Genomic DNA, 22,340 nt, shown 5'->3' with positions numbered 1-22,340 from the left:
TGTAAAAACAGTCATAAAGCCACAGAAATGGGTATAATTGCTCAGAGAATTAAGAGAGGACCAAGACCTAAAACCTAGAAAGAGCGAAATACTGTGTGTGTGTGTGTGTGTGTGTGTGAAATTACAGTCAATCTATACCAGAGATTCCACTGAAATAAAAACAAACAGACCACAACTGACTATTACTGAATTCCTTCTTCCTTGATTTGAAACAAATAAAAAGTAAGATTCTTTGGAAATCAAAAGGAAACTAGGTTCTTCATCAATGTCCCCAAACCTTCAACGACAAACGGTACCTGTCGGTAACTGCCATGAAACTGAGCAGCAATGTACTGAAAAGAGCAATCAGTTCTTTCTGGAGCTGTTGCCTGACAGCAGTCCGGATGTCATCCGTTTCCTCTCGTGCCTGTGACTCCGTCAGAACCAGCAGGTCTAATAGTGGGTTTGGACTCTAAAAAATAGTATTTGTAAAAAAAAAATGTATTTACTCTCTAATTGAGCTGTGTGTTGTTTTCTATAAAGATTTTTGTTACATACCACGTTCTGGATTACCTAAGAGTTATATTACCTAGCCAGTAGGTATTGGTCTGTAGTGCACTAATAGAGATGTTATGTTCTAAACTCAAAAGGTGCGTCGTATGTGATCTCGACAAAAAAACGGCACATCTGTTGTAGAAAACTGAATATAGGGGTGCGTGGGTGGCTCAGTCGTTAAGCATCTGCCTTTGGCTCAGGTCACGATCCCAGGACCCTGGGACTGAGTCTCATGTCAGGATCCCTGCTCCGCGAGAAGCCTGCTTCTCCCTCTCCCACTCCCCCTGCTTGTGTTCCCTCTCTCGCTGTGTCTCTCTCTGTCAGATAAATACATAAAATCTTTACAAAAAAAAAAAAAAGAAAGAAAGAAAGAATGAAAGGAAAGAAAACTGAGTATAATATGGAGAAGCACAAAGAGAAAAACAAAAACCACCCATGATCACACCTCACAGAGATAGTCACTATTAGTATACTGGTGCACACTATTCTTTTTGTGTGCATATAAACACAATTATAATTCCATATTTTTTATGAAACTGAGATAAAGAGAAAAAAAAAACCACTACTGTTACCCCTTTTTTAACTTAATGATATCAATATTTCTTCAAAAAAATTATTTTAGGGCGCCTGGGTGGCTCAGTGGGTTAAGCCGCTGCCTTCGGCTCAGGTCATGATCTCAGGGTCCTGGGATCGAGTCCCCTGACCAGAAACCGTACTGATAATGCAGAGTTAATTAACATGTATGTTGTATGTGATACGTTATTATAAACTGACCAGAAACCGTACTGATAATGCAGAGTTAATTAACATGTATGTTGTATGTGATACATTATTATAAACTGTTTTCTTATAACAACTAGAGAAAAGCAAACTAGAGAAGAGAAAATTTTTTTTTTTAAGTAAGCTCCATGCCCAACATGGGACCTGAACTCATAACCCTAAGATCAAAAGGCACATGCTCTACTGACTGAGCCAGTCAGGCACCCCAAGAAAGGAAAATATTATTAAGAAAATCATAAAAGAAAATACATGTGCAATACTATACTGTATTTACCCCCAAAAAATCCACGTATAAGTGAACCCACATAGTTCAAACCTGTGTTGTGCAAGGATCACTTGTAATTAACAGTATTAAAAACAGTATTCTGGTTTTTTTAAAATATTTTATTTGAGAGATTGAGAGAGAGAGAGAGACAGCAAGCATAAATTGGGGGGAGGGATAGAGGCAGAGGAAGAAGTAGGCTCCCCACTGAGCAAGGAGTCCGATGTGGGGCTCAATCCCAGGACCCTGAGATCATGACCTGAGCAAAAGGCAGATGCTTAACTCACTGAGCCACCCAGGTACCCCTGTTCTTCTGTTTTTTAAATTAACATAAAAGTCATTCTCATTGTCTGCTCCTTTTACCTTAACCACTCCAAAAGAAAAACTATACCATGAAAGGGAATGGTGCCTCCGCAAATATCTAGCAAGCCGGTTGAACCTGGCACAGCTGCCACCAATTCCCTCTACTAGTCCCTGTACCTTCCCCAAGCTCCACACCCAGCTGGCCTCATCCTCCCTATGCAAGTTCCTCTCAACAGCCAAAGAACACTCACCCAAGGAAGAGTCCATAGCACTGTTTCTCAAAGTCTAGCCCACGGGACTATCTATGGCATTTATTTAATATGTAGATTCCTGAGCTACTGATCTTAATATTTTAATAAGCCCACCTCAAGAGAGTCTATACACATTCCAGACTCTACCACCAATGGATTCATTTTGTTCTTGTCTTCAGTACTTCAATGACACACAAATGCATAAGGTAAAATTCATAAATCTTATATATACACTACAGGATGGTTTACATATGTATATAATCACATAACCACCAAGCAAAATAACATATATAACATTCTCAGCGCCTCAGAAGGTTCCTAGGTGACCCCATGTAGTGAAATTTTTATTGACTTGCATTCTAAATTCACTAATCCTCTTTTATACTGTGTCTGGTTGGCTGCTAAGCCCAAGCAATAAATTCTTTAGAAACTGTATTTCTCAGTAGCAGAATTAGTATTTAGTTCTTCTTTGCAGTTTCCCTTTCTCTGCTATTGATGTTCTACATATTTTTACTTATCTTGTCCATCTTCTCATCTAATATCTATTACATTTATATTGAAAATATTATTTATAATAACAGCTTTAAAGTTCCTCTAATATTGACATTTGTGAGTGTTTCTAACGACTTTTTTCTCTTAATTACAGGAGACATTTTCTTACTTCTTTATATTCTCTCCATTTGTGACTGTATGTCAAGTATTTGTATACAAGAGCTACTGAAAGCAAAGTACCTAATAGTTTCTCATAGAAATGGCTTGCCATTTGGTCGCAAGATTTGGTTAGGAGGCTGCTCTTTGAGATCTAGCCAGGTGTTGAGCTGAATTAGGGTTGTTTTGACACGTTAGCATGTTTCAGATGTTTCATGTGTGTGGGATCAGTCCTTCCGTCCAGCAGAGATTTGGGATCTGAGCACAGGAAGACCTTATCAGATAAAAAAACTTTCATATATCAAAGGACACTATCCAAAGAGTGTCCTTTGGACAACTCACAGAATGGAAGAAACTTTGCAAATCATATTTGATAAAAGACTGATGTCCGAGGGCACCTGGGTGGCTCAGTCGGTTAAGCAGCTGCCTTCAGCTCAGATCATGATCCCAGCATCCTGGGATCCTTTTACCTTAACCACTCCAGAAGAAAAACTATACCATCAAAGGGAATGGTGCCTCCGCAAATATCTAAGCAAGCCAGCAGGGCCCCACATTGGGCTCCCTGCTCAGTGGAAAGCCTGCTTCTCCCTCTTCCTCTGCCTGCTGCTCTGCCTGCCTGTGCTCTCTATCTCTCTGTCAAATAAATAAATAAATAAATAAATAAATCTTAAAAAAAAAAAAAAAAGACTGATGTCCAGAATGACTCAACAACCACCACCCAGTATAAAAACAGGCAAAGGACTTGAGTAGACATTTCTCCAGAGAAGGTAACAAATAATCATTAAGCACATGAAGAGATGCTCAGCGTCATTTCTCATTAGGGAAACGCAATCAAAACCAAAATGACTGTAGTTTACACCAGCAGGGTGGCCATGGTAAGAAATGTTAGGGTAGATGCCGAGAAATTAGAACACTCGCACATTGCTGGTGGCAATGTAAAATGGTACAGCCGCTACGGAAAACAACTGGCACTTCCTGGAAAAGGTAATCACAGAGTTACCTACCATACGAACCAGAAATTCTGGTTCTAAGTATGTACTGGAGGCTTAAAAACGTGTGTTCACACAAAACTTGTACACAAATGTTCATAGCTGCACTATTCATAATAATCAAAGATAGAAACAACTTACATGTCCACCAACAGAAAAATGGATAAACAGAATGTGGTATATCTGTATATGGAATATTAATCAGCCATAGAAAGAAGCAAGCACTGATATGGGCTATCACAGCGATGGACCCTGAAGACACAATGTGGAATCAGACACAAAAGATCACATATGTCTGATTCCATTTATATAAAATGTCCAGAATAAGCAAATTCATTGAGACGGAAAGATTAGTGGTTGCCAAAGGCTTGGGTAAGGGGTAAATGAGGAGGAACTGCTTAAAGGGTACCAAGTTTCTTTTCAGAGTAATGAAAATATTCTGGAATTAAATACTGACAGTTGAACAACACTGTGATCATATTAAAAACCACAACAGTATACTTTAAAATGGTTAAAATAGTAAATTTTATCCAGTTAAAAAAAATTTAAGTCCGAATTATAGATACACACTTGAAAATCATCCATGTAAAAACAGTCATAAAGCCACAGAAATGGGTATAATTGCTCAGAGAATTAAGAGAGGACCAAGACCTAAAACCTAGAAAGAGCGAAATACTGTGTGTGTGTGTGTGTGTGTGTGTGAAATTACAGTCAATCTATACCAGAGATTCCACTGAAATAAAAACAAACAGACCACAACTGACTATTACTGAATTCCTTCTTCCTTGATTTGAAACAAATAAAAAGTAAGATTCTTTGGAAATCAAAAGGAAACTAGGTTCTTCATCAATGTCCCCAAACCTTCAACGACAAACGGTACCTGTCGGTAACTGCCATGAAACTGAGCAGCAATGTACTGAAAAGAGCAATCAGTTCTTTCTGGAGCTGTTGCCTGACAGCAGTCCGGATGTCATCCGTTTCCTCTCGTGCCTGTGACTCCGTCAGAACCAGCAGGTCTAATAGTGGGTTTGGACTCTAAAAAATAGTATTTGTAAAAAAAAAATGTATTTACTCTCTAATTGAGCTGTGTGTTGTTTTCTATAAAGATTTTTGTTACATACCACGTTCTGGATTACCTAAGAGTTATATTACCTAGCCAGTAGGTATTGGTCTGTAGTGCACTAATAGAGATGTTATGTTCTAAACTCAAAAGGTGCGTCGTATGTGATCTCGACAAAAAAACGGCACATCTGTTGTAGAAAACTGAATATAGGGGTGCGTGGGTGGCTCAGTCGTTAAGCATCTGCCTTTGGCTCAGGTCACGATCCCAGGACCCTGGGACTGAGTCTCATGTCAGGATCCCTGCTCCGCGAGAAGCCTGCTTCTCCCTCTCCCACTCCCCCTGCTTGTGTTCCCTCTCTCGCTGTGTCTCTCTCTGTCAGATAAATACATAAAATCTTTACAAAAAAAAAAAAAAGAAAGAAAGAAAGAATGAAAGGAAAGAAAACTGAGTATAATATGGAGAAGCACAAAGAGAAAAACAAAAACCACCCATGATCACACCTCACAGAGATAGTCACTATTAGTATACTGGTGCACACTATTCTTTTTGTGTGCATATAAACACAATTATAATTCCATATTTTTTATGAAACTGAGATAAAGAGAAAAAAAAAACCACTACTGTTACCCCTTTTTTAACTTAATGATATCAATATTTCTTCAAAAAAATTATTTTAGGGCGCCTGGGTGGCTCAGTGGGTTAAGCCGCTGCCTTCGGCTCAGGTCATGATCTCAGGGTCCTGGGATCGAGTCCCGCATCGGGCTCTCTGCTCGGCGGGGAGCCTGCTTCCCTCTCTCTCTCTGCCTGCCTCTCTGTCTACTTGTGATCTCTGTCTGTCAAATAAATAAATAAAATCTTTAAAAAAAAATTATTTTAATATCTGATTATTTTTCAACCATAAGGATTTACCACACCAAGTACTAAAGAATCGGTGATTTTTAATTTTACTGAGCTGTGCTGCAGTGTTCAACTCTGATTATATCCTACATGTGAATTCTAAGCAATGATATTAAATCAAATAGATTTAATTGTTTTAATGCCTTCAACATATATTGCCAAATTGCCTCTGCAAAATGTGTACCAATACAAATCACCAAGCAGGGTGGGAGAAGACCACAGCAACCACGCGAATGCATAGCATTGTTACTGATGCAATCCTTCCCAATTCGATAGGCTGCTAAATAAAACTAGTACTACTTAAATTTCTTTCTGCTTTCCAACTTTAAAAAATATATAGCTCAAGAAATGTAGCATAATTATTTTTAATAATACTAAGAACAAAAAATGTTATATTAACAGACAGCATTAAAGATACATGGTATGGTTATTCATCACTATAATATCACAGGCACTGTGCTAAAAAGGGAAAGAAAACAAGATTCTACTTTTTGACTAAACTGGAAGATGTGCATTTTCATATTTTACAGATGGTTAAACAGGGGTTTATGAAGAGGTTATATAACTTGTCCAAAGACATATGAATGAACAAAGCAAGGATTCAACCTGAGAATCACCTTACTTCAAAGCTAGTTAATATTCTGTCCCCCACATTATGTCACATCAATTCTGAAAATTACAACATACAAAAAGAGATAAAATCAAAATGTAATCACTGTTGTTATGAAATCCTTCACCTAAAGAACTCAATTCAAAAATAACTGCATTCTTTTTGTGGAAATGAAAAAAATGGGAAGAAAATTCTAGGTTGTTTGTATTATGCAGTACATACAGAATACTTCAATCAGGTACACACAATTATAAAGAATACAACTGAAAGATTTTAGAAAGTATTGGGGACAGATGTTTTGCTTTTACCTTACTTTACTAATTTTACACCTAAGAAACATTTTTTTCCAGCTTTCCTTTCATCTTGAACAAGAAGTACCTCATTTGGATCAAATAAAATTACATAAAATATGACTATAACTTCTATGTTTTATATAGGAATAAAATAATCAAAATACACATTTAATAAAATCATAAAAATAAATATACATACTCCATAGTATTCTTAGACCCAAATAACAAAAGGCTGACTTATACCCACCTTCCCTCCAACTCCCATAAATACTGACAAAATAAGAAAAAGCTGTTTTTAATGTAACCTCCATCTTGGTAAAATATATTACAATCAGGAATTAGCAACCCTGACATACCCATAAAAATTAAGTAGAAACTCCTGATTGATAGATTAATATAATATTATAGTATGTGTATGACTAAAACTAAGATTCTTCCTCCAAATTCTCATTGTTAATAGCTTGTTTATACTAGTACTTGCTGAGACAATTTTTCCCTTTCTAACACATCTTAGATACACATGTTAATATTAAGATTCAGTAAACCTCAGAAACATCACTTCTAAAACATGGGATGAATGACCATTCCTCATGCACAAGAAGGAAATATTTCTCTACCAATACCTGCTGATCTCAAGTGCTTAATCAGACGTGAAGGTTTTGTCTTTAGACGTTAGTATTCAATCCCAATTTTAAACCAACTACCATTACCATTACTTTGTCACCAGCAACCTCCAAAAAGCAACAATTTCTACAATGATGGCTCATTTTCCTTATTCACACAATTACCACTCATCACATCCACTTTACTAGCCATCACCAATAGGAGATGCAATGCCCTCCACGAACTCTGAGTGCACAGCTGTCTGCGCGAGTCGGTCGGCAAAGACAGACATATGCTGTATAGTTCTGAATAACCTCCCCCCCCCAAAAAATTATGGCTCTACCTTTATGACCTTCCATCAAAAAACTCATTCTGAAAAGAAAGGTATTCAAACTCAGCACTTTCAGGTTATTTTATATATATTAACAAAAGCATCATTACACTAAAATGTAAAATTAATGTGGTGCCATAAATTCCTAAAGTGCCTAAACTGTCTGTAACAAATCAGTGTTCTGATGAAACACACACATTTTTCACAAGAGAGTTTCTCAATCTTCCCTCGGTAAGTTAGCTGACTTTTCTTTATACCTCCTATTCACATTCTGCCTGATCAAGTATTCAAATATTCTGCCTAATTTTACTAATTTTTGCCCTGGCTTTCATATGCTTTTTCATAGTATGTCCATACATTGAAAACAATTCCTTTGGAAATACTATCTTACTGACCTTCTTAAATCATCTTTCACTTATTTTACCCATTTCAGATGATTAAAAGGCATTTCACTTTATTTTCAAGCTTCCTTTATATTGAATGTTACTCTTCACATAACACTTAATAATTTAATCCTTGTAGCACGACAAAGAGTAAACTCTCTTAATAGTGAATGCTTAGGTCCACTGCTCACCTTTTGTTCCCTCTATTCTTATTTTTAACACCAGTGATGATAATGTATGAGACAAAGTAAAAGCTTTCCAAAGACAGCCTTAATACCATACAAAGTCAAATAAATATATTTAATTATGCCAAAAATCCTTCTCTGAAACTGCATTAAAATTACAATCATTTAGAATTTTGTAGAAATTTCATTTTAATTTCAAAACCATCAATAAATTATTCAATATGCATCAGAACTCATGACATACTATAAAATTCATAATAAATGTAAAGTTTTAACTATAGTTACATAATTTAGGTAAATATGTTTTAATATGCATAGTTTTTCCTACTGTATATACCACATGCAAAGTCTTCCAAGCTAACTTACACAGAGTTTCAAGAAAAGATTCTACCTAAGGCCACTATAACTGCTTTACACAACCCAAAGCAACCATAACTCTCAGAATACAAGAAGTTTAACCTAAGGAGGAAACTTCTAGAAATTTTCTTTTTTTAAAAAAGAACAAAAGGATTATGAAGTTATAAAAAATTTATATATCAAAAATCAATTTATCAAAAAAAAAAAACCTCAGGAAAAACTTCATAAGATTCTTTTAATATTTTAATATCCAATATCTGAAATATTTAAGCATGCCTAAAAGCTGAACAAGGAACTATAGTGACATACGGTTTTACTGTTTGCTTTATTAAAAATGGTCAGAAAATAACTGCCTCCAAATGCTTTGTTAATTTTTTTTAGTAATTAAATGATACAAGAAAATCAAAGTATAATAAATATGGTACTTTGAAATCATCCTCAAGAACATAACAGGAGAGCAAAATTTCTAGGTCTGTGTATTCTGGGAGTTCAATCATCTTATTAAAGCTTCATTTATTAATTATTTACTTTAAGGAAATTTGTGCATCATCTCTCATTTGTGTTACAAATATTTTTCTCAGTTTATCGTGTCTTTTTAACTATATTTAAAGTATTTCTTGCCATACATACAGAAGCTAATAAAACTTACATATAAATACCCTCCCACTGGATAACAGTTTTGTTGTTAAGTTACACAAACTGAAAATAAAGTTAATCTGAAAGAAAAAAGGGCAAGAGAAAAATATAAAAAATAAGGTTTATTAAAGAAAAACTTGCTATAATTTAAAAGTGCAGTTCTTCAGAAAACACAGGCGTATCAAAGAACATAATACTAAACCCAATCACAAAGTCACGAAATATAGGACCTTGCTTATGGTATTTTGGACTTATTTTATGTTCCTATCTGATCTATGCCTTTCATCTCCTAGCTTTTGCTAGTGACGTTATTTCTGCTTTTCATCTTTCACAACATTCAAATTGTAGTCCAGGACCATAATTTCCACACGTAGTCACAGTCCTATTGGTGTGTGTGTACGAGAGAGAGAGAAGGACAGAGGGAAAGAAAGGGAGAGCTGCCTTCTCCACCACCTCGAGCATTACCACTCTAGGCCAAGCTACCACCACCACTCCCCTGGGTTACTGTAGGCCTCCCAGCTTCCACTCATGCCACCTGTGGTTCTAGAGACAGCTGCTACCCACAATCTTCTTAAACTGAAGTCACATCATGTAACTCTTCTGCTCAAAACCCTCCACCAGTTTTCTCTCTCATACAGGTTAAGCTCCATGGCCTACAAGGTTCTATTTGAGCTTGACTGTGAATATCCTTCTAATCTCATCTCCTATTACCATACTCCATTCATCCTGTTGCTGCCACATAGACCTCTAGTTGTTCTTCAAACACGGCCCGGACAACTAAGTGCTTTTGCATTTTCTTCCTTTGTGGCTAGAACATTCTTCCCTTAGATACCTATATGGCTGACCTCACACTTAACTCAGTGCTCTGGCCAAATGTTAGTCAAAGAGGAGAACCTTCTATGACCATCACAAAGTAGCGTCCTGCCATGCCTGCCTAGTTGTCTTGTTATCAATGTTTCCTCATCACACTTATTGCTCCCCTCTGCAGAAAATCTTTGTTTTCTGTCCATTCCACCACCCTAGAATATACTCCATGAAGACAGGTTTTTTTGTCTTATTCACTGCCATGTTATTTTTATGTACTCATATTTATAGATTTCCTTCTTTATAGGTTCTACCTTAGGTAACTTGGAAAAATCTTCTCTACTCCAAAGTTTTGAGTAAACACTCTCATACAATATAAGACCACTTTACTAAACATGGGCTATATAAAAATTATGCTTTTTCATTACATAGCATTACTAATTTTTACAAATAAATCATTTGTCAGACCTAAAATCCATTCAATTCCTTAATAACACTTACATGTCTAAGAAGTAATTCTAGAAGCCAGTTTAGAAGTTCTACTGATGAGTTTTTTCTTTGTTCCTTCAATAACTTATTTAAAAAATGTATGATATCTATTAGAAGTTTCTCATCTTCAGTGGAAGCAGGAAGCACCTGTAAAAACCTACAATAAAAAAGAGAATTATCATGGTTTCTAGCTCTTTACAGTAAGTGGTGTGCTGATAAATATTTAACAACCAGGTAAGGAGTGGGGTGATTTCTTGTATTTGCCTATTTTCATAGTGTAAATATTCTCCCCTTGTCAACTGCAAGCCACCAACATAACAAACAGTTGTGGAGAGACGCACAGCAGCACACCATTACATGGCATTTTCACAACACAGATATAACAAATATAAATAACCTCAAGAACACAGGTATCAGTAAAGTGTTGCAAAATAATCAGGAAATGATGATATCGGCATAATCATTACCTTCATTTTTCTTTTAATTTATTTAACTCTAAGTTTATGCAATTTCATTTTGAAGAAGGGCTGTGTTTTAACAACTAACTTTAAAAATCCTGATATTCAACTGCCAGCTCTCTCACAAGGAAGTACTGGCTGATTCCAACACATACCAATGGAAAAGCCAAATTAGGTATCTGAATTGTGAGAGATCCATTTTGAGTTCACATTTTGGAAACTCATTTAACCTCACATTTAAAAACTACACACATTATGTTTAATAGAAAGTTATACATCTTACACTAAATTCACATGAAGATTAAAATGTAAAACTGCTGGCAATGGCTGCTTGTCAGTCTTATTTGTTTCAAATGCAGCCATCTGCTACCACTCAACATGTTAAATTTACGAGCTAGAGCCTTCCCAATAACTACTAAAGGATCTCCACATGGCAATCAACTTCATGAAATTCAGGGTAAGAAGAAAAATGAGATAATTTTCTTAGGAACAAGACAAAAGCAAAACAAAATAAAAAAGCCCACCACGGGTGTACCAAACCTATTAGTCAGCTCACTGATGTCTTGGCTCTCCTTTTAATGTGGACAGCGATAAACATTCACATTCACTGTGTTCAACCATGTCTTATCCTAACCATCTGCTTCTGTGAGATAGTGAAATCAAATTTTCTATGATAGGATATAAAAACTGTGTTGTTTATTATTAAGTCCAAAATGTAGTGATTCAGAAAATTTTTCCTTTTGTTATTATTAGATATTTACTATGCATAATAAAAATCCCAGTTTTTCTTACTAAAAAAAAACATTTCTCTAATGATAGCAACAAGGAGAATACATGCTCTTATCTTCAAAGATGTGGAGATAAACCCAAATATGATTCAATCCTGCTTTTTGAAACTGGCCTTGAGCTGTAATATACTGACCTGTTCAGTGCGGTGTGCCAAGACAAGGACTTCAAGGTAACCCCACATGGGCCAACGCCACTCTTCAAAGACAATCTGTCATTCAGAAGATAAAAACTCATCCTCGTGACAGCAGCCCTCACTTCTCTGTGGACTGCGGCCTCGACAATGGAATGAAGACAGTCCTTCAGTCCACTAGCTGTGTGTGTCACCTTCAGAGCAAGGGTGTCCTCTGTGGATAACTTCAATGCATCTGAAAATCTAAACAAAAAGAAACAAAGGAAGAGCAACATAAAACTATTCAAATAAAAGCCCACATTTATGTTTATTATAAACTCTCTTCAAAAAATTCTGTTTTATCTTCATTTTAGAGGCTGACTCAGGGCGAAAAAAAAATCTGGTATACATCTGTCAATTAGAGTTTTATGTTAACATCCTAAGCATTTGTGTTGACATTTTCCTGCTTACAGAAATATAACTTTCATTCAAACAAGAAAGCAGTAACAGATCAGAATTTAGGATATTCCAAAGTAACCTTCATCATCAAGTAATGATAACATTTATACTACACTTGCTGAACTCTGACTCTAATCTAGACTACTCTCCCTAGAGATTTACATCCATTAACTAACCAAACTTGAGGTGTCTGGGTGGCTCAGTTGATTGAGGTCTGACTCTTGGTTTCAGCTAAATTCATGATCTCAGGGTCGTGAGCTCGAACGCTGTGTCAGGATCCCTGCTGGGTATGGAGCCTGCTTAAGATTCTCTCTCTAGGGGCACCTGAGTGGCTCCGCTGTTAAGCGTCTGCGTTCGGCTCAGGCCATGATCCCAGGGTCCCGGGATCGAACCCCCCACGAGGCTCCCTGTTCGGCAGGAACCCTGCTTCTCTACTCCCTCTCCCACTCCTTCTGCTTGTGTTTTCTCTCTCACTATGTATCTCTCTGTCAAATAAATAAAATCTTAAAAAAAAAAAACAAAAAAGATTCTCTGTGCTTCTCTCTCAGCACCTCCCCACCCACACCCCCCCACTCCCGTTCACATGTGTACATTCTCTCTGGAAAAAAAATAACTAACCAAACTTTATATAATCTCTAAGACAGCACAGAGCACATGGTTTTTAATTTAAATTTCCTTGTGTGATAGTTTCTAAAAAGTAATGAACACATGTAATCTTTAAAACAAAGTAAAATAAATAAGCAAAATATATTTTAAAAAATAAAGTAAAAATTATAATCTTCAGTGGAAAAACAGAATCAGACGATAGTACCTAAAAAAGGCACTTGACCTAAAGGAAAAATAAAACCAAACTAGTCACTTATAACTTGTTAAATATAAATAATTTTTTAACTAAACATAACAGCTTACTCTTGGATTTTAGGTTCAGAATTCGTTTGCTTCAACAAATTATCACTCCCATGATACCAGGACAAGTTCCAAGCTATCCTCAGCATGTCTGAGACCGGCTTCAAGGCCAAAAAATCAGCAGATAAAGGCACAACAACGGAGTAAGGACTCACAGCGTGGTGGCCGACTACACGCACTGGTAGATGATACCTAAAGAAAATATATACAAATAATTACGAACTTTGAAATTCTTAAACCCTACTACAAACAGATGAGCTATTATAAATGAGTGCTAGTTCTCACGATAATACAGAGATCACTCTCATAGCTCCTATTCTGAACAGTTACAAACTGTACATCGTATTTCACTTATTTTTTTGCCATCCTCTAAACCCCCCAAAATGCTTTTTAAATTCTTGCCCGAAGACTTCCTTATTCTGTGTTGTACTGGAGTTGTTAGCAGAGATGACTAATGCCCCCCAGGGCAAGGCCTACAGCTACAGTGAGCCACATATAAAGGGTTTCAGCTAGAACATGAGTGCCTACTTATTGCCAAACACTGCATATTACCCACCATTCATTCAGTTACATGCATGGCACTGATACCCATTTTACAGATGATCAAAATGAGTACTAAAGAGACTAAATGAATTGCCTTATGTTCACAGGAATCAGTGAGTGACCAAATCACAACCTAATATTTTTACTTGGACACAGCTGCATCATCAATAAACTCGGCTACTATGTGTTACCAAGAAGACCCAGAAATATTTTTAGATCCAAGAACAGATACAATAGCAACAGCTCTTAAATCAGTCCAAGTTAATTTAACAGTGTTTAACAGGATAGTAATGTCCAGCATGTTCAAATGTTAAAAAATCATTTTGCTAAAAAAATCATATCCCCAACCGCTAATTCACATATTTGTGACTAATATTAGATAAATACAACTGGGTAAGACTTCTCAGAGGAACTTTACTGTGCTTTTTCATTTAATGTGTCTCAATAAATAAGCTAAAGGAGAGTACTACATATAAATCAGGCTGAACAGTTTAATAGTTTTAAAAATTTAAAAACTGAAATTTTCCACAAAAGTAACCAAGAATCCTTAGATAAATGGCTAACACTAGTTGTCAGATAGGGAAATAAAAGGTGATTCTTGGATATTTCTTTGTGCTAGAACACAAGAAAATACTAATAGACTCAGGGGGCCTTGACAAAAGGACACAGAGCCCACTTGAAAGGACTTGCACTGAATAAGAAAAGGCAAGGCAATTGATCAACGGGGAATTCTTTAGTAAGTTGGAAAATGAACTACAAATTAAGCCAAGAACAAGAAGGAAGAAAGGAATGAAAAGTGCAGGGTAATACATCACAACAGGTTTGCAAAACTACTATATATCCACCAGACGGACAATTTTTTAAATAACAACATTACTCTGAGTAAAGGAATAACAAAACCCTTGGTTCTTCTCTATGGACAAATTTTATCTTGAGCTAATTCTGGCCCTTTGCCCAGGACAACCAAATAGATATGGAATGTCAACATGTTACTAAGCTGTGGTTTGTGCTTACAGCAAAAATGACTCTTACATCTGAGCTGGGAGGTGTAGGAATAAACTGTAAATGCATGATGGGAAGCCACAGCTCTGAGCAACCCTGAGTGCTGCGGCTCTTACAAGTCACCTGTTTTGTGGGGTCCTGGAAATTATGCTTATGGCACACTTAACTAAAGAAGTTATTTCCTACTAGCACATGGGTCTTCTAAACCAAGAGAGCTTCCAGCATCCACACATGTAATCTCATTCCAAGCAAGGCCCATTATAGTCACGTGAGTTTGATTACTTAGCCAAATCGAAAGACCATAAAGAGTAGGTGATGTCTACAAACAAGGAATTTCACTCTGAACAATATATTTAAAAGGAACTCTTACACACTACACCAGGAAACATATACATGCTTACAGGAGCGGATATAGAAACAGAAGCCCAGAATCAACCCAAATACCTTCTGACTGGAGAATGAATAAACCGTGGTAAATAAATTCAACAACAGAGTATTATATAGTAATGACAAGGATTACAGTATGTATAATAAGCCCTGCCAAATTATGGAATGTCATTTTAAATTAATTATAATTTTATTAAGACATAATTTACTTAACTTTAAATACACAGATTTCCAATTTATACATAGCCTGATGAATTTTTACATGAATTTTTACATTTGTATTCATTTGCATGACCACCACTCAGAATAAAATACAGAACATTTCCAACCCTTAGGAAAGCTTTGCTGTTCCCTTTCACCTTGCTCTCCTCTAGGAGGTAATTATTATTTTGGATACAACTGGAGAAATTGGATTATGTTACAGAATGATTTTTAATTTTCTTAGATGTCATCATGCATGGCACAGTGGTTATATAGGAGAGTGTCCTTAATTTAAGGAGGTACATGCTGGAATAATTAGGAGAGAAGTAAAACTATGTCTGAAACTTATTTTCAAATGCATCAGAGAAAAATTACATCAAATAAACAAATAAATAAATACATTGAGAGAGAAAAAGAAACTAAGTCCATGCATTAACAACTGCTGAATCAAGGCTGGAGAGTGAGCACACATTCACTGTACAGTTCTTTCAACTTTTCTGTACACCTGAACTACATCAGATGGAAAGATGGGGATGGGGCCATGAATTTACTGAACTCTCCGAAGCACCATGGTGAGAAAACATTAAAATACTACAAGTCATATGATTTAATATGTCAGATAAACCTTCCTGAAACAGGTTACCTTCAAAAAAAGTCAAATGTCAAAACAGTAAATCATTTACCTTCTAAAAACTGAGACAGGCAAACTGAAGACCGATGGTGAAGGTTTATTGGAAGGATTAATAGACCTATTTCATTAAAAACACACACACACAAGGAAAGAAACAAATGAGTAAACCATGGTTTTATCCAACAAATATGATTTGCTCCTTGACTGAATCACCAAACAAGAGTTGCAATTAGCTATCATTTGAAGAACACTTTCCTACTACCTAGATTTGCTTCTAGAGAGTAAATTAGTGCTTAGGAAGTCCATATAATATATTACTCATATAACATGGGCACTGTACTAGCAGGTCAATCTGTGTCCCCCTCCCACTGGATCCTGCTCAATCAGGGTCAGTGTTAATCAGATATTACCATCTTAACATCTTCCCAAAGGTTTTTCAATAAAATGTTAAAAAAAACACATGACATCCAGAGTACATACTGAAATATGTATTAATGACAAAAATTACTGCAGCAAATTTTTAATTTTATGCTTAGTAATGCTCAAGTTAAAAGTTCATGGGAGGGACACCTGGGTGGTTCAGTTGGTTAAGCAGCTGCCTTCAGCTCAGGTCATGATCCCAGAATCCTGGCATCAAGTCTCACACTGGGCTCCCTGCTCAGTGGGGAGCCGGCTTCTCCTCTGCCTCCCCCTCCCCCGCTTGTGCTCTCTCTCTCTCTCTCTCTCTCTCTCTCCCCGACAAATAAATTAAAAAAAAAAAAAAAGTTCATGGGACTTTCTGAGCCAATACACTTTTTGACTTTTTGATACTGCTTACTCAAACCAAAATGGAAAGTATAAGCCTTGTAATTCAGAAATTTCCATGCATTGCTATAAGATTACATCAGAAACCTTAAATAAGAGTAAAGAAGTTTTACAATTCTTATAGCTCACCACATATCCATTCTTGATACTTCGTCAAATAACAGAAGACAAAATAATGCTCCAACTTCAGTCACAACAGCACAATTTTCACGAAATATCAACGAAACTAAGAAATAAAAAGAAGCATAACTTCGTGAAATATTTTTACCTCTAGAAAAATGGACTTCAAATTTAAAATATCTTAGCTCCAAAGGAAGAGAGGTCATTCTCAGAGAACTGCAACACGAGCGCAGACACACTGACACACGCGGGTCATCAGGAAGGCCTGCTAAAACCCAGCTTCTGCTTCAGCAGCTCTGGGCTGGAGCCTGTGAATCCCGCATGCTGCTGGTTCAGGAAACACACCTGCAGATCCACTCACTAGATACTGTGTACTTTCAGTTTTGTTTTTTTTTAAAGATTTTATTTTATTTATTTGACAAAGAGAGATCACAAGTAGGCAGAGAGGCAGGCAGAGAGAGAGGAGGAAGCAGGCTCCCCGCTGAGCAGAGAGCCCAATTTGGGGCTCCATCCCACAACCCTGGGATGGGCTCCAGCCCATGACCCTGGGATCATGACCTGAGCTGAAGGCAGAGGCTTTAACCCACTGAGCCACCCAGGCACCCCTGTACTTTCAGTTCTTAAAGAAGCAAAGCAATGTAGCTTCTAGGGAGATCTCCAAGTCCTTTACCTCCAGCTAAAGTTTGCTCATTCAAAGATCTACTTATTTGATCACTTCTGCCCATTCCTACAAACATATAGTCATAGAACTTGGGTTTGCCTTCAGAATACAGTGTTTGTGTTGGTGGCATTTTAATTCGTGTGTCTTGCTTATTACAAGATAATGGAAAAGGAAACTGCTCTGCACTAATAAGATCCAAAGTTAGCACCATTATGTCCTACTAGTGAAATGGCCTGGTCAGATACTATAGCATTAATAAGCCTTAGTTTCCACTCTGTACCATTCCCTATGCTACAACTTCTCAGTGCTTGACAACTATGAAATTCTAATTAAATAGGTATGGTAGTGGTACCAAGTACATGGGAATAATAACATAATACAGAGTCAGCAAATCTAGGAAAGTAGCAACAAGAAATTAATTTCAAAAGGAGATATTTTTCCTGCCTTAAGGTTAGTATCAGCATGTGACTGACATGATTAAAAACATCAATGAGCTAAAAAGAAACAGAAATACATGTAAGAATTTAATTTATGATAAAGTACACTTCATATCAGTGGGAACAGGATGAGCTAAGAAATTACTGCAATATAACTGCCTATGATATTAAAAAAAAAAAAAATTAGATCTAGATCCCTACCTTACACTATTTACCAAAACCAGTTCTACATAAAGATCTAAATTTTTTTAAACAACACTATAAACATGTTAAGAGAAAGAACAGAAGCCCATTTAGAATCCCCAATTCAGGGACGCCTGGATGGCTCAGGTGGTTAAGTGTCTGCCTTCGGCTCACATCATGACCCCAGGATCCTGGGATCGAGTCCCACATTGGGCTCCTTGCTCAGCAGGGAGCCGGCTTCTCCCTCTGCCTGCCATTCCCCCTGCTTGTACTCTCGTTCCCTCTCTCCCACATTCTCTCTCTGGCAAATAAATAAATAAAATCTTTTTTTTTTTTTTAATTTTAAAAAATAAAGAGGACTTTATTTAAAAAAAAAAAAAAAAAAGAATCCTGAATTCAGAATTAGAAAGGCCCTCCTTTTAGGGCCTGATGAAAAGCTCAGCTGCCATAACAGAAAACTTTATAAACTTCCATAAAATAGTTAAGGCTAAAGATGTAATAATAAATACATTAAAAAGGATACAAAGGTTGGAAGAAAATCTTAACATAAGATCAGGCATAAGGCTTATATTTATGTTATATAAAAAAATTCTGTAAGTCACTAAAAAGAAATTAAATGCAACAGAAAAATAGGCAATTCATAGAATAAGAATCTGAGTATGATAAATACATGAAAAGATAATCACCTGCACTAAAAATGTTTTAAAAATAGAAAATAAACAATAATAAGATATTATTTTCACCAATAACATTAAAGAACTGTTTTAAAAGAGACATATTCGGTTTTAGCAAGGTTATGAAGAAAATAAGCACTTTTAAATACCACTGGTGGGAATGATGTGGAGGAGAACCAAACCTTATCCTGTAAAATCTCTTTGACCCCGCAATTCTGATTACAGCGTACGCACAAATGATCATAAAACATGATTATTATCATAGTTAAAAATCTGAGAGAAGGGGCGCTTGGGTGGCTCAGTGGGTTAAGCCTCTGCCTTCGGCTCAGGTCATAATCTCAGGGTCCTGGGATCGAGCCCCACATCAGGCTTTCTGCTCATCAGGGCACCTGCTTCCCCCTCTCTCTCTGCCTGCCTCTCTGTCTACTTGTGATCTCTCTCTCTGTCAAATAAATAAATAAAATATTTTAAGAAAAAATCTGAAAGAAATATAAGTATGGCAAACAGAAATTCTGAAACACTATGCAGTGACTTTTTGATTTGTTTTTTAATAAGGCAGACTCACATGTAATAACATGGGAAGATATTCAAAATACATTTTCAGTTGAAAAAAAGCAACACAATACTTAGGTATATAGCATAAAAAATATATAACATGGCTATAAAGAAAAGATCATTCCAAATGACATATGCCAAACAATACCCACCACATTCTTCTTTGGGGAAACTGAGAAAGGAAAGAAAAGTTTAACAACTTCTAGCATTTTACTTTTATCATTCCATTCTGTTCAAATCTTTACAGTAAGGATATAGAAGTTCTGCAATTATTTAAAACAAAAACAAACTGACAAAAGTAAGGAAGTTTAGGTTTTTTTGCCTCCACCATTATCTGGTTATGACCTTGGCCGAGTCGATAAATCTCTCTAGATCTCAATTTCCTCACTGCAAGATGGTGTAATAAATGATTAAGTTCTCACCATGCAATGCTGTCAGGGGTAGGATTCTGTCATTACATAAAATTTATAATTAAAAGCAGTGTGTCTGATAGATTATTTAATTGTTATTCCCCTTCAACCTATCCGCCATGCTGTGGATAGAGTAATCTTTCTAAAACACATACCTCTCAGTTTAATAATCTTAAATGGCTTCTCAGTGCTGTTTCCCGTGACCTACCAGGCCCTATATGAACTGCCCTCCATGCCTCATCTCATCGTCTTCCTCTTACCCCAGAAGCCCCCAAAATCCAGTCATCCCTGACCAACCACCATTTCAAACATATGTTCTCTCTCACACTTAACTGTGGCTCCCTCTATCTGGAAATCAACCCTCTCTAACTGAACTATTCATTTCTGAAATTCCAGCTTGGGTCCACATTTCCTGAAAGCATTCTCTGATGTTTTCCCACCACCCAATCTGCACAGGAACATTTCCCTCTGGCACCAGGAAATCCACTATTATAGGTATTTTTATGCCTCATTGTGTATTTGTCAAAGTCCCCAACTATACTGTAAGCTTCAAGGAGGTCATTTACCAAGCTCATCAATATATCCCAGGGCCTAGTGCTATACCTAGCACATAGCATGTACTCAATAAATATTTGCTGAGGAATGAATTTCCTGGTAGAGAACTTGATTAAAAAACTTATTTTGCCATGGCGCCTGGGTGGCTCAGTCACTTAAACATCCAACTCTTGATTTCAGCTCAGACATGATCTCAGGGTTGTGGGATGGAGCCCTGAGTGGGGCTCTGTGCTCAGTAGGGAAATTGCTTGAAATGCTCTCTCTCCCCGTCTTCCTCTGCCCCTCCCCCACCCTGCTCACACATGTGTGCTCTCTCTCTAAAATAAATAAACAAATCTTTAAAAAAAACTTTGTCCTAAAACTAAATCCATAATAAGAGGTGCTATAATTCATTTTCAGATTCACTGAAATCTTTCTCACAAACATCAATGAAATAGAAAAATTGTTAATACTGAAAGGGTACAGATGAGGCTGACTTAGAAAGTGCCTTTGAATCTAGTAAGTGCTCATGAATGCTTGAATAATTTGAATCAAAATTATAAATAATTTAAATCATAATTATAAAAATAAGAATTATAAAAATTTAAAAAGAAAACAAAGAAAAGGTAAACTAGGGATGAAATTCTACTGAGTGAGATTATCAGCAAGATAATTAATAGGATTAAAGAAAACTCAAGATCCACAACCACTACTCTTCCAGATCTGTTAAAAATTGTAAAATTTCATGTACTACTCAAAGCAGGAGCCTAGACACAGAGTCTGTTTAGAACTTCACCTGGTTCAGACCTTTACCAATGCTTATATTCGATGCTTATATTAAATAAACTGTGTCCTCTTCACTTGGCAAGCAGACGGCATTAGAAGAAACAAAAATGCTAAAATAAAATGACTGTACTCCAATGTATATCCTAATAATATTTGGAACATAACTTTCACTTATGATAATTAACAAGGTTAAGCATATTGAGACATTTGATCGAGATGCGTCTTGCAGAATTATTTAAAGGCAGTGGCCTAAACTTCTAAGAAAAAAATAGCACAAAATGTTACCAAGCTTTCTACCGGGAACAGTCAGAAGGAAGAAAAAGAGAACAAAACTACATGGAATTTTTCTACCTAAATACAACAAAACTTAAATGGGTTAAGAAAAAAAGAATCACTCTTTGAAATAAACTAGCGCTCAGAGTCCTTCAGGATGACCTAGCTCCCCGCCCACACACACTGGGTATACACTCCCACTGTCAGTTTAATAACACAACCAGATACCACGCCACAGGCCAGGATGTAAAGGCACAAGCAGACTAAGACTGTGGCCATGGATAAGGGACAGAAGGCAGTAATGACAGCAGCGGCAGCTTGCGCTCTTTATAGATAACAGGTAACTGAGCAGCAAATGAAAGCCACATCAATGTGCGAAGAACCACCAGAGGCTTCAGCCTTTCTCAGCTCTGAGGCCTCCTCAGTAACAGGATTACAAGGAAATTTCCACAAAAGAAACATTTTCCATTGCAACGGATATTCTTAGCAGCATATCCACTAAAAAAATGTGTTACTCTTTTAGTAAAACAGAAAGTAAATGTGACCTACAGTTAAAGCATAACACTTAAAGCTTAAGACTGATCTCATTATTAGCAGAATTTATTTTATTCACCTCTGAATAACAGGGTCAAAAGAGAAGACTGCTGGGAGAGGGCCATGCGCATGACTGGGTCAGCACAAAGAACCTTCCTCAAGAGCGTGAGGCACGGCTGAATTAAACATTCTATGACCTGGCCAGGAGGGAAAACACAGTTATGCTACTATCACCAAATCTAAAGCGAGATAAAATATATTATAATATTAACTTATTCTAAATTTTATGCTTTTTCATCAAGACTGTATAAAAAACAAAATGCAAATAAATATTAAGAATTATTCTCCACTGAAATAAGCTTTGTTTATACTTCTGCTTACACATCCTGAAAAATTTAACATTAGTTTTCCTTTAGAGAGACCTCACTCTTAGAAATAAAAAAATAAATAAGGTCCTTAGTGTTAA

At 36.5% G+C, this 22,340-nt stretch overlaps 1 protein-coding gene across 1 annotated transcript in view; it reads right to left on the bottom strand.

Annotated features, from left to right (window-relative positions):
• Positions 1–22,340, bottom strand: part of LOC111154257 (rotatin) — a 163,209-nt gene that overhangs the window by 90,109 nt on the left and 50,760 nt on the right. Inside the window, exons 21-27 of the mRNA XM_022513760.1 lie at positions 21,954–22,071; positions 16,837–16,933; positions 15,956–16,021; positions 13,143–13,331; positions 11,799–12,038; positions 10,431–10,575; positions 4,648–4,802 (exon numbers count right to left, since the gene is read on the bottom strand). Coding sequence (XP_022369468.1) covers positions 4,648–4,802; positions 10,431–10,575; positions 11,799–12,038; positions 13,143–13,331; positions 15,956–16,021; positions 16,837–16,933; positions 21,954–22,071 — 1,010 coding nt within the window. The remainder of the gene's footprint in view (positions 1–4,647; positions 4,803–10,430; positions 10,576–11,798; positions 12,039–13,142; positions 13,332–15,955; positions 16,022–16,836; positions 16,934–21,953; positions 22,072–22,340) is intronic.

The sequence above is a fragment of the Enhydra lutris genome, unplaced genomic scaffold, assembly GCF_002288905.1.
Source record: "Enhydra lutris kenyoni isolate GAN:26980312 unplaced genomic scaffold, ASM228890v2 scaffoldscaffold36, whole genome shotgun sequence".
In the NCBI taxonomy this organism is placed as follows: domain Eukaryota; kingdom Metazoa; phylum Chordata; class Mammalia; order Carnivora; family Mustelidae; genus Enhydra; species Enhydra lutris.
Note: the sequence above shows the minus strand (reverse complement) of the source record. Positions and strands in the feature narration are given on the sequence as shown.